The 18,903-nt window shown below is 40.0% G+C and overlaps 1 protein-coding gene across 13 annotated transcripts in view; it reads right to left on the reverse strand.

The window, feature by feature from the left end:
* Positions 1–3,539: 3,539 nt before the first annotated feature.
* shank3b (SH3 and multiple ankyrin repeat domains 3b) overlaps positions 3,540–18,903 on the reverse strand; it is a 36,831-nt gene continuing 21,467 nt past the window's right edge. For 5 of the 13 annotated variants that reach the window (XM_046874439.1, XM_046874437.1, XM_046874438.1 and 2 more), the window contains 14 exons: positions 17,328–17,586; positions 16,444–16,607; positions 12,973–13,086; positions 12,160–12,235; positions 11,623–11,705; positions 11,384–11,508; positions 11,167–11,302; positions 10,978–11,058; positions 10,101–10,121; positions 9,671–9,807; positions 9,459–9,561; positions 7,424–9,308; positions 7,192–7,221; positions 3,540–6,764 (listed from right to left, as the gene is read on the reverse strand). In XM_046874439.1, coding sequence (XP_046730395.1) covers positions 6,179–6,764; positions 7,192–7,221; positions 7,424–9,308; positions 9,459–9,561; positions 9,671–9,807; positions 10,101–10,121; positions 10,978–11,058; positions 11,167–11,302; positions 11,384–11,508; positions 11,623–11,705; positions 12,160–12,235; positions 12,973–13,086; positions 16,444–16,607; positions 17,328–17,586 — 3,800 coding nt within the window. In that variant the 3' untranslated portion in view covers positions 3,540–6,178. Of the gene's footprint in view, positions 6,765–7,171; positions 7,222–7,410; positions 9,309–9,458; positions 9,562–9,670; positions 9,808–10,100; positions 10,122–10,977; positions 11,059–11,166; positions 11,303–11,383; positions 11,509–11,622; positions 11,706–12,159; positions 12,236–12,972; positions 13,087–16,443; positions 16,608–17,327; positions 17,587–18,903 lie in introns of those variants that run through there. The other 8 variants (XM_046874440.1, XM_046874444.1, XM_046874445.1 and 5 more) reach the window with 8 other exon arrangements.

Raw genomic sequence — 18,903 nt, forward strand, 5'->3', positions numbered from 1 at the left:
AGATAGATAGATAGATAGATAGATAGATAGACAGACAGACAGACAGACAGACAGACAGACAGACAGACAGACAGACAGATACATATGTACATATGTACTTACTTGATCCCGAGGGGATAGTGAAAGTGACTACAAAGAGTATTATGATTCATTTAATACTAGTTTTGCTCTGTAACATTTAATCTATGTACACAGTACATTTCAGTAAATTTGATTTATTGGTATAGTGCTTTGTCAATTTTCACAAATTGACAGAAATTCAGATGTATAACTGAACAATCCAGATCCAATAGTGCCAAGAAAAAACTCCCTGAGAAATCATTGTATAAAAAGCTTAAAGGAAGGAGGACTATATATCCAGAATGTATAGTAGAAGTTGCAGTTTTACGAGTAATTCAAAAAGTTGACCAGTTAAGTACAGTGGAACCTCGGGTTACGAATTTAATTGGTTCCGGTACTTTATTCGTAACCTAAAAAGTTCGTATCCCGATACGCGTGGATAGAGCGTGGGTGGCGATAAGAAAAGAACCGACTTGCCTGTGATTTTTTGGTGCGCGACGTTCATATCCCGAAATTTTGTTCGTAACCAGGGGCAAAGATTTTGATGAACTGCGATTCGTAACCTGAATTATACGTATGCCGGGGCGTTCGTAACCCGAGGTTACACTGTAGTTGTCTTTTCTATAGCTAAACCAAAAGCTGTTGGTAATTGCTAACTTTAAGCGGTTTTATCTATTAACAGCCATACATAATGTTACATAGGACATTTAATTGACAGGATCAGTGTTTCTCTAGGCTACATATTATACTATTTAATCGTAATATAATCATTTTTTTGCTATTTATGCTATATTATACTATACATATTCTATGAACTGAAATGCTCCAATGATCTGATTCTAAACTATCTGAGAGGGTTTGGATGGTGATGTGCAACCTGCGGCTCTGAGAGCGCTCTCTCGAACAGAGCTGGTTACAACGCAGTTCACTCTGCCACAGTGCAAATGGTTTTATTTAGCTATAAAGGGCAACAAAAATAACTCAGGAAGGATTTCTTGGGAGGGAGTGGGAGTGGGATTAAAACAATCTAATGCAAACCTCTTCACTTCATACAAATTAATACAAAGTGTTAAAGGTTCATTAATGCAAAAGAAAACGCTAAAAAAAATCATGTCAGAGATTTCCAGGGTAGCCTTTTGCAGCCGACTGTAAGAGTGGCATCATCTGGTTTGAAATATTTTCAGTCTAAGACGGCACATTAAGCTGCTTTCTTTACCATATGACTCACTGTTTTATTCCCACCCGTCTGACTAGCCTGACATCCCCACAGTGGCATCTAGTGAATGTATTAGTCAACTAGACTAGCATCTCTAATGTATTGGGTATAGAAGAAAAGATGCATCCTTTGTGCAGATATGTCTAGACAATTGGCTGGCCAGAGGTCAGGGCCCATGTTTTCCTCCAGATGTTTCCTATTTGTAATATTTTCTTTTTTTATTACTCACAGAACAAAAAGGAAGAATATACCACTATTGCAACTAGTACAGATAGTGAAGAAATACAGGGTAAGGTTCACAGGTTTACCTTAAACAGATTGAACCTTTATTAATCTCTTGTAAATGGTTAGACGTTTAGAAAGAAAGGAAATGGCACAAATTATGCATATTGGTTTCATATTATTATTTTATGCAAATCTTATAGCACAGGTTTTATGATCACAAGGTTGTGAGTTCAAATTTCAGTACCACCTGCATGCCACTATTCGAACCTTGAGCCAGACCCTCATCCCTCAATTTTTCAGTTGTACAAACGAGATAACTGTAAGTCGCTTGGGAAACGGGTGTCCATCAAATGCCGTAAATATTAATGAAGTTAAGATCTGGAACCCATGATTCAGAACAAGAAATTTGATGGTTCATTAGCTACTTTAGCTTGGAGGACACTTTCAAAGTGAAAGCTGGATCAAAATCAACAACCAAATAGTACACAGGAAGAGTTCTTTCATACTGAGAATGAAAGGAATTAACCTTCAGTGACGTTTTAGAATGTTCTCTACAAGGAAATGTCGACCTATGATACATGTAGCAGTTGCAATGGGAGGTGGTAGCAAAGTGGTTAAGGCATTGACCCATGGATTAGAAGGTCATGAGTTCAAATCCAAGCACTACCAAGCTACCACTGCTGGGTCTTTGAGCAAGGCTCTTAACCATTATTTGCTCAGTTGTAAGTCTCTCTGGATAAGGGCGTCTGCCAAATACCATAAATGTTCTTGCTTATTAGGAGGAATTAATTTATGAATTCATCTTCTAAAAACAACATTCCAAAATAACTATTGCACCACCATTAAGTATTTCAATGTAGTTTCACTAAACAATGTGTAAGCTTGTGTTAATAAGCCTAGTTTCCTTGGGTTCTTCCCCAAATCAGCATCAGTGTTTTATTTAAAGCAATATGAAACACTGAATTCATCCTAGGTGGCAAGAGTAGTGTTGACGTTTCACAGCTCCCGAGTCCTGGCATGATCTTAAGCTCTGTGTTTGGGTTCCTGTCTGTGCAGATTTTGGCATATTCTTCCCATTTCCACATGAATTTCCTCTCAGTACTCTGGTTTCTTCCTAAAAACATGCTAGTAAGTAAATTGTTTTCACTAAAACGTGAATATATGTACATTTTTGGCACATTATTTAATACCAAATAAAAATAACCATAAACATTTTGTAAACATCCCTGTTGTACTGTAATACAGGAAATTCAGCTTCAGGGTGAATCAGATGGCTGGGTGGTGGCTTATTCTTCTATAACTCACAGCCATGAGTTTTATTCTTTAGCTGATTTAAGATACACATTTGGTATCTATCAGTGAATTCTTTCTAATACTTTTTTCTCATGGTTCACTTTTAAGGGTAAACAGCCTCATTTTTTTCCTGTGGTTAAGATACATGCATACATACATGGAGTTCCCTACATCCATAGTTTTAGATTATTATACAAAGGGGGAAGCAGCATGAATTATTCAAATGACTCTATAATAATAAAAAGAATAAAATAAAAACAACATACAGTTTATCTGAGAGCAATTAAACCTAACCATGCAGATTATCATAGAGCTGCCAATTGCTCTAATACTGCTGATTTCTCTGAGTATAAACCACTCATCACTTATCAGTCACTGGCTGAAATGCTTAAATATGTGACCAGAACAGCAGAAGCAGTGACTCATCCTGCATCATCATAGACAGCCTTTTACTTGAATTAGTGTTTTGTTTTCTTTCAAATGAGGGGGTAATGCATTCAGACTTGCCATCGAGGTTTCATCATGTTTCCTTTATCCAAAATGACCATCATACAAGGCATGTAGTTAAAGTTTCAACGTAAACACGTTTCGCAAGGAGAAAACGTATTTTTAGAAAGCTGTGATGTTGGTCTTGACGCTTGCTTGCATCTGCATCTAGGTAAAACTGTATTCAAGTGTAAGATCCTGATCTCCCCGTGACCTTTTCAACCTCACATGACAAACTACACAGACAGAATAATCAATATTTTGTTTGCTTTTTGTTTTGTAATTGCTTCAAAGTATCGTTCACATATTCAGACGTCCGTAACACCACATCGTCTCATCGTTTCAATCCAGCTTATTGGCTAAACATCAAGTGGTGTTGAGTGCAGTTTTGTGGAAGTCCAGGACTTGAACCATGGATAAACACAACACAGAAATGGCCAGGCTCTTTCATTTCATTTCACTTCATTTCACTTCATTTCACTTCATTTCATATCATTTCATTTCATCCAGGATGGACAATGTGCCAAATTCACCCTCATAACCATTAGCAATAAATTTAGAAATATAATTACATATTTGGGTACAATATTCTTTTGAAAACATACATGGTCAGACTTCAAATTACCAAATTGAATACAACAAATACTTAAAAAAAAAAAAAAAAAAAAAAAAGTCTAAAGGAAGAAGTCCTTTCAGTTCCTAAATCAAGTAAGTGGGTACCACACACTGACCAGTCATCATAGTAGTTCATTGCTTTAGCAACTCCACAGCTCTTACACGCTCAAAATCTGTTATAGCCTGATGGGATATTTCATCTATACTGAGGCTGCCAGCTGCATACTGGGCACTGTCAACCATCGATGAAGCTGTGTATCATTCTGTGCTTGAGTGGGATGTGTTTGTGCATCTGATAGGAAGAGAGAGGAAAGGAGAGAGCAAGAGAGAGCGAGAGAGAGAGAAAGAGCGAGAGAGCAAGGGAGAACAGCAGTGTTCTATGCAAATGGCTTATAAAAAAGTAGCACCCTCCACTTTGTGCAAATGTATCATCTGGATGAGAGGCAAGTGTGAGTCTCTTGAGTTACGTGGTAGGATTCTGGCGACAGATAGAAGTGAAATTTGTCTTGCGTTCATCGTTAGAATCGAATGGATCGGGTTACTGAAATTCTCACTTACTTTGGTTTGTGTCAAAAGATTGGATTTAATTGTAAAGCGCATTATTGTGCTAAGGTTTGTACGTCATAAAAGGCAGATTTCAGGGCAACTGAGTCCCCAGATGTTTTCACAGCATTAAAAGAAAAGCCTTTTTTTATTTATTATAATAATTTTACCTTGTTTGTATTTTCATGGTTGGTGTAATAAAAAAAACCTGCCTCTTAGACTCCTTGATGTTTAGCGATAATTGTCACATACAAGCATCTTTCTTTTAAAATGTGCAAAATCGTGTCAGTCCACATGTGCATCATAAACACGATTAGCATGATTGTAAGCCCTTAAGTAGCATAAACGTTTGACTCAACCCAAGCCTGTTTTATACCAAAATTCCCAATTACACAAAAGAACATTCTATTAACCAAATAATGTTACAAATCGGCATTAAATCATGACACCTTGTTACTCCATCCAAAACACAAAAAGGTAACGAAACTGCTACCTACTCCCCATAGTATTTGAAGTGCCTCTCTAACTGAAAATAAATACTCAATATACAATCTCACCTCACATTTATTCATAAAGGACAAAAACCAATAAGCGGTGATTTAACCTGATTCCTAAGTTAAACGAAGTTATTTCTTTACTGCAAATAGTTTTGATCTAAGAAATCACGAGGAATACTATAGGGGAGATAGTAACTATGATTGGGCTGATGCAATTATTTAATATTTAACTTAACAAAGATAAAATATGATAAAATAAACACACACAGGGCATAAGACGCATATTTCATTGAACACTCATACATTCTGTTTGAATATATACGCCCACATATATCATATACATATAAAACTGACTGTATTCCTGAAAATACTCTTCTTTATCAAATTTAGATGGCGGCAGTACTGTCTCAAGGCCACACTTGTATTATGAAAGGTTTGTTTCAGGGTTAAAGGTGCATTATGTTGGATTCTTACACTGAACATCATTGTAAATTATTGAAAAGTGATACTGTTTACTGACATGACAGTTAAACTTCAGTAGCTTCATGAACATTTTCCTATTTTATGCTACAAATGAGTACATTGTTACAAAAATCACAGACAGATTAGATAAGAAATAATAGTGGAATCGGTTCAAACATCCACACATAGTTTAGGTCTTACAGTAATAATAAATATGGCCTACTTGGTCAAGCAAAACTTGCTTAGAATTTGAATCCACATAGTGCACCTTTAAGGGGAGATTGTCACTTGTACACTTACAAGCCTCATCTAGTATGTTGTATGAAATTTTAAGTTTCCTGCAAGGCATTTTTGACTGAAACACTGTGAATAAATATCATGAATTGTAAACCCTGGGAACTTTGGAAGCATTGGCTTTAAAAGGTCTAAGTGCTCCCAACAGTGAATTACTGAGATCTTTACGTTTACTCTTTGTAATATAGCAGCCATGCCAGTTCTGTCTATATACTAGATGGATCCCTTCTGGGGCACGTGGCCCATCGATCAACTCATTTTTTAAACACAGCACAACAGGTCTACAGACTACATACCAATTGTGACTTAATAGCGTAAAGGTCTTACGCTTTGGGATTGTGCTTAAATGTGTTTAATCCAATGTATTAGTCATGAGGGAAGGCCTGTGTAAGGCTGAGGAATCATTTAGCCAGTTTGGCTACTGGCCTGCAAATGACAGTGGTACAATTTAGCAAAGACTTTATTTAACTCTATTCTCCCAAATTTATTAAGCGCCTGAGCTCTCCAACAGCTGTTTAAGTGCACGCTCAATGTTCATCCGGTGGCCCACCCGTGTCACCCCCAATTCAGCTAAATCGTCCTTCGTGAGCGCAGGTAGATGCGCACCTTCAATTTCATGCTCTACAAAGCGTGCACGATGCTCCCCTAGTCCCACACTCTCTAACCACTCGCCCACATCATACTTGCTCCACAGAGCAAGAGGGCGCTGTCTGAAGGGCCGAAGGGCCAGGAGTGGAGCACCCAAAACTGGTGAGGGACAGGGGGAGGCACAGGGCGATGGGGAAGGGGAGCGGCTGCGGGCACGAGCACTGGCACTCCGCATAACAAAGCGCACCTCCTTGGGCTCCTGTGGGAGGCTCAGGCTGGAGGACTTGAGAATAGTATGGTGGTGATGGTGATGGTGGTGGGGACCAAATGCACGCATTGGCCCCAGAGGCTCACTTCGCTCTGGAGTGGCCCCAGGGCTGGGTGTCCTGCGGGTAACTGGGTAGCGGCTGCCCGGTCGGATGGTGAAAGTGGTGCCATAGTTCCTTTGTGAGATGGTGTGGAGCTCACCAAGGCTGCTGAAGAGTCTGACAGGCAGAAACAGGGGTTTGGGAGGGCAAATTAAATAATTAAACCAAAATCCTCAGTGCAGAAAAAGACATTATATTTGACAGTACAATATCTTAATATGAAGACAGTATACAGTTAGTGCTGTAGGCAGAACAGTTAGTATGCAGTTCTATTTATGGCTTCACAATTTTCATTTCCAACCACATTTGGAAAAACTACCTCAGGGTATAGCTGAAAGCCCTACTTGGTTGCAAATATACAATTTACAGTATATCTAATGCTTTAAGCTAAGAAAGCATAGTATTAGTCAATTTATGGATTTAATATGACTTTAATAAAAGCCATGCACAAAAGTTGCAGGTTTCAGTAATGAAGCTGTAAAGTATTTTAGTGAAAGTTAGTTGGTAGAAGAGGTTGCTTTTACCCACAGAGCTAATAACCTACGATTTACTCTCTTCTCCATTCTCCTTACATCTGCAAGGACATATAGAGACACATATGGGTGTGTTATGTGCTTGCGTGAGGTGTGTAAACGAAACCTGTATAACACTAACAGGCGTGTTCAGTGGTGGTATGTGCTGCTCAACAGTTGAGAAGACTGCTGTGGTACATGCAAATATGTGAACCATTTAGGCCAAGTGTCTGCAATGATTTTTGACTCACAGTAGCTTCTTACCTGGCGCCACCCACTGGTGACCTTCTGCCAGGGTCTAGGGCTCCCATTGGTGGCTCCTCGCCTAGAGAATGTGAATCTTTACTTAGTAACTCTGCTCCCATTGCAGCAGGCCTACTATCATCACCTATGCCCACTTGAGCCCTAGGCTCTTCCCCCCAGAGTTTAGATCGTCTTTGGAACAGGTAGCGTGGGCGAACCGGGCCTGTGCTGGGTGGGTGTGGAAGCAGCTCACTGTCTGACGACTGTTTGAGCAGTGGGTCCCTGAGATGGGCGGGGCGGCCGCGGCCCACCCCACAACGTGGCTTGCTGGCGTGGGCAGAGTCTGTGCTCTCTGACGACAAAGTGGACATGCTAGAGACTGTGGAAACAGTACTTGTAGTCTCCATGTGGGGGTCCTCAACACCGGAGTCTGCAGTGGAATCACTTGCTTTGCCAGAGGAGATCTTTGCTATAGAAGGCCTTGGAGATGCACCTGGAGAAATGCTGATAGTGACTTTGGGTGTTTCCTTTATTAAAAGGCCATTGGCAAAAGGTTGAGGGGGTGGGACTATGCCAATCTTGCGGAGCTCCTCCCTTGTTTCTTCATCACTAGATGAGAGAAGTGCAGGAGGCAAGGTGACTGTGTAGGGCTCTGCTTCCTCCTCTGAACTCATCGTCATGCTCCGCCCTGCCAGGTTTGAAAGCGTCGGGGCAGGTGAAGGCATAGAAGGTGGAACTACTGGTTGACTGTGATCTGTGTCAATCAATGCTGATTGGACAATCTGCACGGTTGGTGTCACGATGGACTCCTCCAAACTTCGCCCAGATACAGGGCTGCCATTTGTCACTGGACTAGCAGTTTCTGTCGTGATGCTTACAGGCTCTTCCCTCCAGGAATCAGAAGGTGAAGCCTCAAGAGCAGCAGGTGGCGTGACTCCTCCCTCTGTCTCTGGTCTCTCCACAACTCTGCCCTGAGTGGGTGATGGTGAGGGAGTGGGAGTGGGAGTTGGTGTAGTACGTCCACTAAGTGCTCGCTCTCTTGCAGCCAAAGCAAGTGCTAATGGAGAGGAGGGGTCCAATGGACGCCCCGTGAGAGGATGTATAAATGTGGAACCTCCTGGTGGCAGACCAGGAGAAAGCATAGGTGCTGGAGGGGGCAGCTCAGCCAGCTCATCCACTGAATGTGACTGGGATAGTAAGGGGGTGGTTTGAGGCTCGGTGGTGCTCCCCTCAACAGAAAGGAACACACTGGTCCTGCGACGAGCTCCTGGAGGTGTAATCCTAGCCCTCTCAGAGAGCACCTGCTGCTGGAACTGCTCTGCTCGGCTGCTGTGAGGGATTCGAGCTCCTCCTAGGGGAGAAGGATCCCTACCAGTTCCAGCCTGGGCGGCTGTGCCCTCCTCAACCTGACCTTGTTTGACCAGTGGACTCTTTCTGCGCTGGGGCTTGGTAGGGGTATAGACTGCACTTAGTCGACCCACATTGGCATATGGGTTCTCCACAGCCTGGCCACGCCTACGACCACGCTCAGGAGGAGCTGCCCCAGAGGTAGGTGTTGCTGGCCTGGGAATGGGGGCGGGCTCTACTGGAAGGTGGGCGGTGTCCTGAAGAATAATCATAGAACGTGCCTTCCTCTGGCGGTCTGTTGTGACAGGACCATGGAGCTTGGGCTCTGCACCTGGCCGGAAGCTTGAACGAGTCTGATTGGCTGCACGTGTTGGGGGTGGAGGAGGCAAGAAAGATGGGGGAGGACCTGATTCCAGGAAGTATGGTGTAGGAGGTGGAGGAGGTGCAGTTTGTGGTGGAGGTGGAATACTGTCTTGTCGAAAGCTGTCAGTCATTGAGGAGCTTCTTGGAAAGCGGTGCTCCCCAATTAAAGCAGATATTCTTTCATCTTCTGGTGCACCTGAATCAGATGAATGATGTTTGTCAGATATGAAGCTTGAATAAATTTAATGTGTTTGACAAGTAAAATTTTTGAGATTATATGGTATCAGCAAAAAGACTGACTGTGCAATCACGTGCCCACATACAGTAACAATATTTATGGTTTTACCAAATGATTTGGTTCTGGTCATCCCGTGCAGTTGCATGTGACTTTTATCCACACCAAGTGACACACCAGGAGATATTTGCATCCCTTGCCTTTCCAACAAAGACTGCACACACAATAAAAAACAGCTTAAGCAGAAAAGTTAAAGTATTATATTTATCATGTATTATCATGTTGATCTGATCATCTGATATGCATATATTTGTATATTTTACACTAATCTCGGCCTGTGTGATACGTCGGCTTGTCGGTCTCTGTTTCACAGTGGCTGCTCTGGAGTCTGCGTCTGAAGGCCGTTGCCTCATCACCACGACTGTCTCTTTTGGAGAACTCAGCATCTCATCCAACTTCTCTGTAGGGAACACACCAAAAACCACACACTCAATTTATTTTTCAAAAAGACACTTTTGTAAACAGTCAGACACCTCACCAAGCTTTGTTCACAAAACACACATTAAAGCACAAACATAATTTTCTTAATGCCATAGCCACCCATAAATGCAATGTAAAATACTGAATACAAACACAGACGTGTATACAAAAAACACACATGCTTTTTCACAATGTACACATACAGTACAATTTAACCTTACACAGTACACACCACAGAAAATACCCCCAGCATACTGAATGTTTTTTTCTTACCTCCCCTTCTTCTCCTTGATGCTTGTAGGTAAGAAGCAGGTATGAATCAACGTGAATTAATTGAAACAAACTGAGTGAATATTGATAATATGAACTGACACTTGGTTCTCTTTTGGCACTGCTATATATTATACCCATGTCAAAGTGTGACAAGAAGAAGCTCTCTACCTCGCCTTGATCCCTTAAAAACCACAGCACAGCAGAATTTTTGCATTTTTTAAAACATTTACATTTATTTCATTTGGCAGACACTTTTATCCATACCTTATCTTATCTCATTCACACAACTGAGCAGTTGAGAATTTTGTTTAAGGGCCCAGCAGTGGCAGTTAGGATTTGAACTCATGACCTTCTGATAGGAAGGTCAACATCTTAACCACTAAACCACCACCTTTCTTACCACAATTATCATACTCATCAATCTCAGATATTCTTCTTCCTTGTAATAATAATAATAGTGCTAGTAGTAGTAGTCTTAGTTAGAGTAGAAGACCAAAAATCATGAAAACACATAAACCCCAAACCATGTTATGGACAGGTTATATGGATGAATAAATGGACACAACAGTATAAGTATAATATACTGTATGGTATAAGATGATTAACCCCCAAAAAATATTAAAGGAATCCCATTGTAATCGAGATAACAATAATATACTATAAACTTTAATTCAAATCCAACGTTAAAGCAATATAAAGTAATTTTTCCATAAAGCAGACATTACATGTCTCCCATATATAATCTTTCATTATGTCAAACTTGTGTTAACCTCGGTATGCTATTGCTATGGTTATGTTTAAATGGTTTAAGGCTCATACCTAAGGCCTGTCTATGTGGATGTGTGTGTGTGTGTGTGTGTGTGTGTGTGTGTTTTACCCATCTCTTCCAGCTCTGCGGTCATGCTTTTAGAGCGCAGGGTTAGGCTCGTGCTGGGGTCTCTCTTGGGTGGTGGAGGAGCTGATAGGCCATCAAACAAAACAAATGACATATAAAAACTGCTCATTACAGCGGAGTGGGATTCTTAGAGATTCCATGAGGTGTGTTTTGCGGAATTTGGATACATACCCTTTTTGCGAACTACGTCTCCGGTGTCGGGTTTTCGGGTCACTGACACCACTTTCATAAGAAGACGACTCCCACCTTGCCGAATCAGAGAGACCACTTGCCGATGGCCCACTTTTACTACACTGACCCCGTTCACCTGAGTTCCAGAGAATAGCAGTTTTATTCTAACAGCTCTTACTAACTTACTTTACGGACTTTTAATCCCATAGCTCCTCACCTCAATTAAGAAATCACCAGTTCGTAGCCCCGCCCTCCATGCAACCCCATCCAGATCTACTGACTCCAGATATTGCAGCGCAGGAAACGCAGGAGTTGGAGTAAATTCTTCAATTGGAGTTTCAGCTGGTAGTAATAGAGACCAGACACACATATAGCACAATTGCCATATAATAAGCATGTGTGTATATATTGACAGGTGGGCGCTGTGAGAGAAATATCCATTTACGTTTCCATTACCTTTAGCCCCTCGAAGAACAAAGCCAAATCCCTCACTGTCTCTCTTTTGTAGCGTGGCAGTTTTTTCTTCAATTACATAATCACTGAAGACACAGGTTAGTGATAAAACATTAATTTTCCATCATCTTGCATTACAAAAAAAACAGAAATCAATCTGGTGTGCTTGTTTTCTACAAGAGATCAGGTTTTTGAGTGAGTGCACGATCACAACTAGGTTCTCATATATTTCATAGAAAGCTCATATTTCATAGCACTATATCTGTGTGTGTAATAACAATTGTGTAACCGATTCTGCTGATTGTCACATTTCATATTTGTATAAAACATAACATTTTTCATGGTGAAAAACACAATACCAAGCATGTGTAGAGTAAATATGAGTGTTCAAGCCTTTTTTTTACCACGTTAAATGCTAGTACATGTGGCAAACACGTTTGGAAAATGTCCATTGGGAAAGCCCTATTCAAATAAAACTAAACTGAACTGAACTAAATTGAAACCAGAATTTAGTGAAAAGAGGAATAAGAAAGTGTGTACCTGTAGGAGGAATAATTATCATAGGAGCCAACTGTGTAATGTCTAAAAAGCCTCTTGGTGCGATCTTCTCTCGTTTCTGCGAAACAAAACTATTTCAGGTCTCACAAAATACCGAATACTATCATGATAATCCTGATGTGTGTATTTGTTCAACAGTTCATGTATGAATTCACCCCCATGTTGTTCTATACAGTATATGTGAAAATCCATCAGACATCATTGTGGCTAAATTATGACCAAAATAGTTTTTCTGTTAACAACATTCTCTGCGTTAAATGTTGACTATACAATGTAAAATGTTTTTTATTTTCATCTTAGGAGCCAGTCTAACAAAAATGATGCTGTAGAAATTGTATTTATGGCTATAACTATTATCATTCAATCAATATATAGTACTGTAGTTGCTTCTAGAAAATCAGTGTGTTGGTATCTTTCAGTAGAAATGCGTTTCAAATGCGAATCTTTAGGTGTCATTTTACCCTTTTTCAGTTTCAGAAGAAACTAGATTTTAACATTTCAAAACTGGTTGAGAAACAATATTATTTCACTATGTGAAGATGAATATTAAAATGTTTTCCTCATGTACACTTCAAGAGTTTAAAAACAAAGGGAATTGACTTCATGAATGAAATTCATATTTTAATAATATTTGAATCGGAATAAGTTAATGATATTTAAATCTGAATGTTAAAAAACTTCTTTTACATTTTTTAGTAAGATTAAGGACATTTTATTTACACCCCATCCCCCAAAAGCTCTTGATATGCATTATGCAATAATATCATAAAAGTTTGTGTATGTGTATAATCTTACCTAGTCGGGGGTCGTACTGTCTCAGCTGAACCTCCTCTACGCAGTGAGCAGGAAACCAACCGGTTCGTCCTTTTACCGAGCCTTCCCAAAATCCTCCTTCACCTATACTGAGCACTAGGGGAGAAAATGGGTCATCAAATATGGTTTCCGAAGTTTTATAAAGATTGCACTCAGATATCATTAAAAAAATCTTCTGTTTTATTATAACCCTTAAAGTCCTTAAATGATTTCTACTGAACATTTTATTTTCGATCTATTACAAATGACAATATTTAGGAATGTGCGTCTGGGAGCTGGAAGTTTGATAGGTTAAAGAAGTAAGAAACACAACCTTTATTATAATGATCATCAGGGGGCAAGGGTGGGCAGAGCTGCTCAATTTTGCATCTTGCCCACCCAATCAAAGTATGATTTTATTATTTTAGCCAATGGAAAAAATAACCAAGATACCAGCATGATTTCTAACTATTGATTGGGTGGGAAGCCTACAGCCAAACACAAAATCCCACCCCAGCTGCACAGAACAGTTTTTCACCACTGGCCTCACACTACTTTCAGTTCGAAGCGCTTACAAGCTTTAGCTCCATACTGGCTTCTTGTAAAATGTGTCTACTGTTTTGCAGCAGCTACTGAATGCTTATTTGACCGTCATTGAATCGGATTGAATTTTATTCAACTGCCGTTTTAACTTGTCGTGTGTATGGTTTTTTTTAGCCTATAAGCAAACCTAGTGCTGCATGTGTCTGTAGAGATGCTGCTGTTAGCACATCAGAGACTACAGCTAATTTCATTTTATCCTCCACAAGCACTAAACCCTCCTAAACCCATGCTGTCATGCCATGTTGCATAAAAGAAAGATGAATTTAGTGATCTTGGCCATGAGAAATGCATAACAAATACTTCAGACAATGATACATTTTTTGCCAAGGGAAACAGGAGATTAATGCTGTAGATAGATACAATAAAATTCTATAAAATGAATACTATAAAAATGAAACTTGAATATATTTTAGAGTAGTCACTATGCAGCTTGTGTAGCAGTATAGATTCACAACATACAGCTAGGGCTGTAATTGAATAATCTGAATACAAAAATGTAGTGAGGCAAATTATGTGATGCTTTGTTTAGTCCATTTAACTGCACACGGAGTGCACTGTGTTTCCCCACGGACCATTATTACTGGCACACCACCCGCTAAACTCTGAAGCATTCTGGACAGGTAAACAGAAGACCCTATTTAATGTTCAATTCCAATTTTCAAATGTGTAAAGCTTTCTGGCACTACAACAGGGGGTAATGCTGCCTGATTCGCAAAAAAAAAAAGGCGGAATTGTGAGAAATAGAAGTCAGAATTTGCAAGAAAAAAAATTTGGAATTAGGCAAACATTTTTTTATGTGGCGAAAACTGGCTTCTATAAATTCGTGCTAAAGAAAACGACAGAAAGTTGTCAAATTTTGAGACGTTTCAAACTAAAACATAAACACCCTACTTTTTTTGTGAGTAATCTGAAATTTATTTGTATATTTGTATTTATGCATTTTGCATTCTGATGTAATATGCAATTAACTGCACTAAATGGGTTTAGTTTTCACAGATATTCTTGTATGCAATTTCAGCAATAAAATGTAGATTTTTCTACAAAGGAAACAAATTGCTTGTTTATTTTAAGAGACCCGTCTTTTAAAATAAAAAGAAGTATACACGTTCTTTCTTGTATATTTAGTTTTGCTCTTAAAAAAAAAGTACTTCTTATAAGATTTCTCGATTAATTGATGGACTAATTGGTAGAATACTCGATTACTAATATAATCGATAGCTACAGCGCTACATACAGCCATTATTGTCAAAATAGTTGGCAACAAAATTGAGTACACCCTAAGTGATAACAGCTGTATGTCATTTAACCATGCAAAGCCACATGTCCTGTTCATCATGTTATTGTTTTTGTCTGCTTAACAGGACCATACAAATTTGTTTATCTTGTCTTAGAGCAGTTCAAATTTGGTGCAGATGCCGAAGGTCCGCTTGTCAGTGCTCAGACCATACGCCGCACACTGCAACAAGTCGGTTTGCACGGCTGTCATCCCAGAAGGAAGCCTCTTCTGAACCTGGCTCACAAGAAAGCGTGCAAACAGTTTGCTGAAGATGGCCTGCCCAAGAGCATGAATTACTGGAACCATGTCCTGTGGTTTGATGAGACTAAGATAAACCTGTTTGGCTCAGATGGTGTCCAGCATGTGTGGCGACTCCCTGGTGAGGAGAACTGAAAAAAATGTGTCTTGCCTACAGTCAAACATGGAGGTGGTAGCATCATGGTCTGGGGCTGCATGAGTGCTGCTGGTACTGGGGAGCTGCGGTTCATTAAGGGAAAAATGGATTCCAACATGTACTCTTACATTCGGAAGCAGAACATGCTGCCCTCCCTTCAGAAATGGCAGTTTTCCAACATATTAATGACCCCAAACACACCACCAAGATGACACCTGCCTTGCTGAGGAAGCTGAAGGTGAAGGTATGTCTCCAGACCTGAACCCTATTGAGCGCCTGTGGGGCATCCTCAAGCTGAACTTGGAGAAGCAGCATGTGTCTAATATCCAGCAGCTCCGTGATGTCATTATGGAGGCGTGGAAGAGGATCCCAGCAACAACCTGTGCAGCTCTGGTGAATTCCATGCCCAGGAGAATTAAGGCAGTGTTAGATAAGAATGGTGTTTACACAAAATACTGACACTTTGAACACTTTTGACAAGTTTTGACGTATTTATTTTTGTTGCCAGCTATTAAGACAATAATGGCTGTATGTTGAGTTATTTTCAGAGGTCAGGAAATCTGTACTGCTATACAAACTGCACATTGATACTCTAAAATATATCCAAGTTTTATTTCTATAGTATTGTTCCCTTAAGAAGATATACTGAAGTGGTTGCTGAAATGTGAAAGGAGTACTTACTTTTGTGAAATACTGTATAATGTTCTGATTCAGTCTTTGGTTAAGTAATGAATTGAAAAAAAAAAGTAAAAGTTCTGTAAATGTGGAAAAAGGAATTTTCGAATTAGATTTTGTCTAATTTTGTAAATATTACTTTTTGTGAGAACTGAATTAGGTGAGGGGGCCACTACCACCGATTGCCCACCTACTGTATTATTTGTACCAGACCACCACATTGCCCTGATGATCAAATAGAGAATATCTGTGTAAATCTTTTCTATCATATAGAAAGAAGTTCACAGCCATGCTACAGCATCCCTAGATTTTGAAACTCTCAATGATATTGTATAATAACAATTAGTTTTACTGTAGTAAGTTATATTTATTAATTTTCATTGTGTTTTCAGTAAATCTGCTATGATTTACAGAATCATTTTCATTCTGTTTCTCATTTTCATTTCTGTTTTCTCTGTTTTACTCAAAAATGGCAACCTTGCTTTGAAACATACTTACATACTTACATACTGCAAAACAGACTGACCTTTGACCCTCTCCCCGCGGTTGAGTGTGATCTCACCCTCACCCTGCGGAGTGTGTGAGCTGACAGCGATGAAGGTACGGCCAGGTACCGCGCTGTAGAGCCTCCGCTTTGGCCCTCGCGATACAGCAGGGGGACTGGGATCCCTCTGCACAGGACTGCCAGGGCTGCAACACACACAGACACACACATGCACAAATACACATATACATCAAATAAATAGATCGCGTTTCTCATCTCATCTCTTTTTTTTGAAGGTAGAGAGGACTATAGTGTTTTAGGTTCTTCCAAACACTGAAATGATGTTTCACTGAAACCGGGGATTACACTGCAGTAGGAGAAGAGGAATGAAATCCTGAAGGGTTTCCTTAAAAGCATATCAGAATAAAATGATGAGAAGTGGTAATACATTTGCTACCAATTTGGTAACACTGCAACATTCATTGCAGAGATTTTTTTTTACCTGCTCTTTGGGGCATTTATAAGAAATGAATGTTCATCTGCTTGACTGGTTTAAAGGGGCAATTTGTTGCCTGTGCATCGAAAAGCTACAGAAATAAAAACATGCCACTATTAAATTATTAAAAATACATATGAGCAGCTCTTACTGGGCCAGAAAAAATCTAACTAGTGAATTAAATAGCATGGTGATATTGTAAATCATTAGAGAATAACCCAAACCAAGTTTGTTCTAACTTGATGTCCTTGATGAAATCCCAGACGTGGTAACACACGTGGTCAGAATAGAGCCAGTTAGCAACATTAGTCTCGAAATATTTTGATACCACCTTGTAAATATTTAAATACTGAGCCTAACATCTGAATAATTATTTGCAAGTATAATCTGTACTGAAGTACTTATTCTATTCCAGGGTGATGAAGGGTACCTGAGATGTCCACGTGCTTGTCTCCTGAGGCTGCGTGTGTGTCCCCCCTGTGGGCTGTGTGGGCTCGGATTGATGTTATCAGGCTCTAGAGGAGGCAGGCTGTGTAGTGAAGGGGCTGGTGAGGGTGCGGGCAGACTCTCGTCCAGTGCGTTATCGCTGGCCGAACGCATCAGGGAGCGGCGCGGGGACACACACACCCCACGGCGCCGAGACGAGTATGAGGGGCTCTCCCTGAAAGGCACTGCAACAGAGAGACAGTCTCACACACATACACACCATCGACTCATGGTCACGTACGTATACACTGAGTCGAGCGTCTGTGTATTCTCTGCGGTTTCCGGTAGACACGGTGCGTAGATGGCAAACATGCAGCTAACACACACACATTTACAACATATACGCACACACCCACACACTCCAACAACTATTACAAGGTTATAACACATCTGGGCATTATTCAACATGCCTTGACCGTTCCCAATTCCATGCCAGGCGATTTGAAGTATATAATATAGATACTTTTTACAGAACAGCATCTCAAGACATTGAGATGATGCGCTTTTGGTAGTTGAGAGATTCTACAGAAAGAATCGTAAAGATTTGCGCAACGGGATTGAACAGGTGTTACAGAAAAGATTCATGGACAACCCAGAGACTGAGCAGAGAAATCTTCAGGATACAGAGAATACACAGAAAACACATTACACACACACACAGGAACAGTCCATATAGTGATTACAAACAGATGACTCACAGATTACTTTAAGATCAGTGAGAGAAGAGATCAGAGAGATTCACAATGAGAGCACACACAGGTTAGAAAGACGGTGTATAATGATGGCTGGTACTTAAGTAATGCAGAGATTAAATACTGTATATTCAATAATTCGGCAAATACTTTCTTTCCTAATCCACTTTTAACATTTTATTGACAGTCAACAAATCACTAAAACTGTGAACAAGTAGCCGAGCAACAGCAACGCTGTGGTTTGGATTATTCTTTAATTAAAAAAAATCGGATTAGTCATGAAGGTGTTGATTCATTTCCTATAACAACTGCTCTGTGGAGTGCCGGCTGTAACGTAAATCACAGATCCACATCCATGCTCATGTTAACGTTTCTATTGGAACAGCTAATTCACACCCTCGGTTTCTTCTTAGTGGGGGCTGGTGAGGGAAACAACTGGTCAAGGCTGCTACGAGAACTACCTTGAAATTTCACAACACTATATGTAAATATAAATTAATTTAAAAATAGATAATTTGTCATCATTTACAGATTTCCAACTCATGAACTCAGATTTTTCACAAATTGCTGCCCTACAGACAACCCTATTACATTGTTCAGTATTACAGAAACTATCCAAGGAACAATGGGCACGATGTGGGAATACACCCTAGTGGGACACCAGACCATTATAAGGCAGCATGCACACACATTCAATGACTCATTCACACCAGGCCAATTTAGAGTCACCATGCAAATGTTTGGCACATATAGGAGTTGTGAGAAAGCAAAAAAAAAAAAAAAAACAGACAATACCCCAAGTTCAAAGTGTACTTTGAATACATAAAT

This window comes from Silurus meridionalis, chromosome 18, assembly GCF_014805685.1.
Source record: "Silurus meridionalis isolate SWU-2019-XX chromosome 18, ASM1480568v1, whole genome shotgun sequence".
Classification (NCBI taxonomy): Eukaryota; Metazoa; Chordata; class Actinopteri; order Siluriformes; family Siluridae; genus Silurus; species Silurus meridionalis.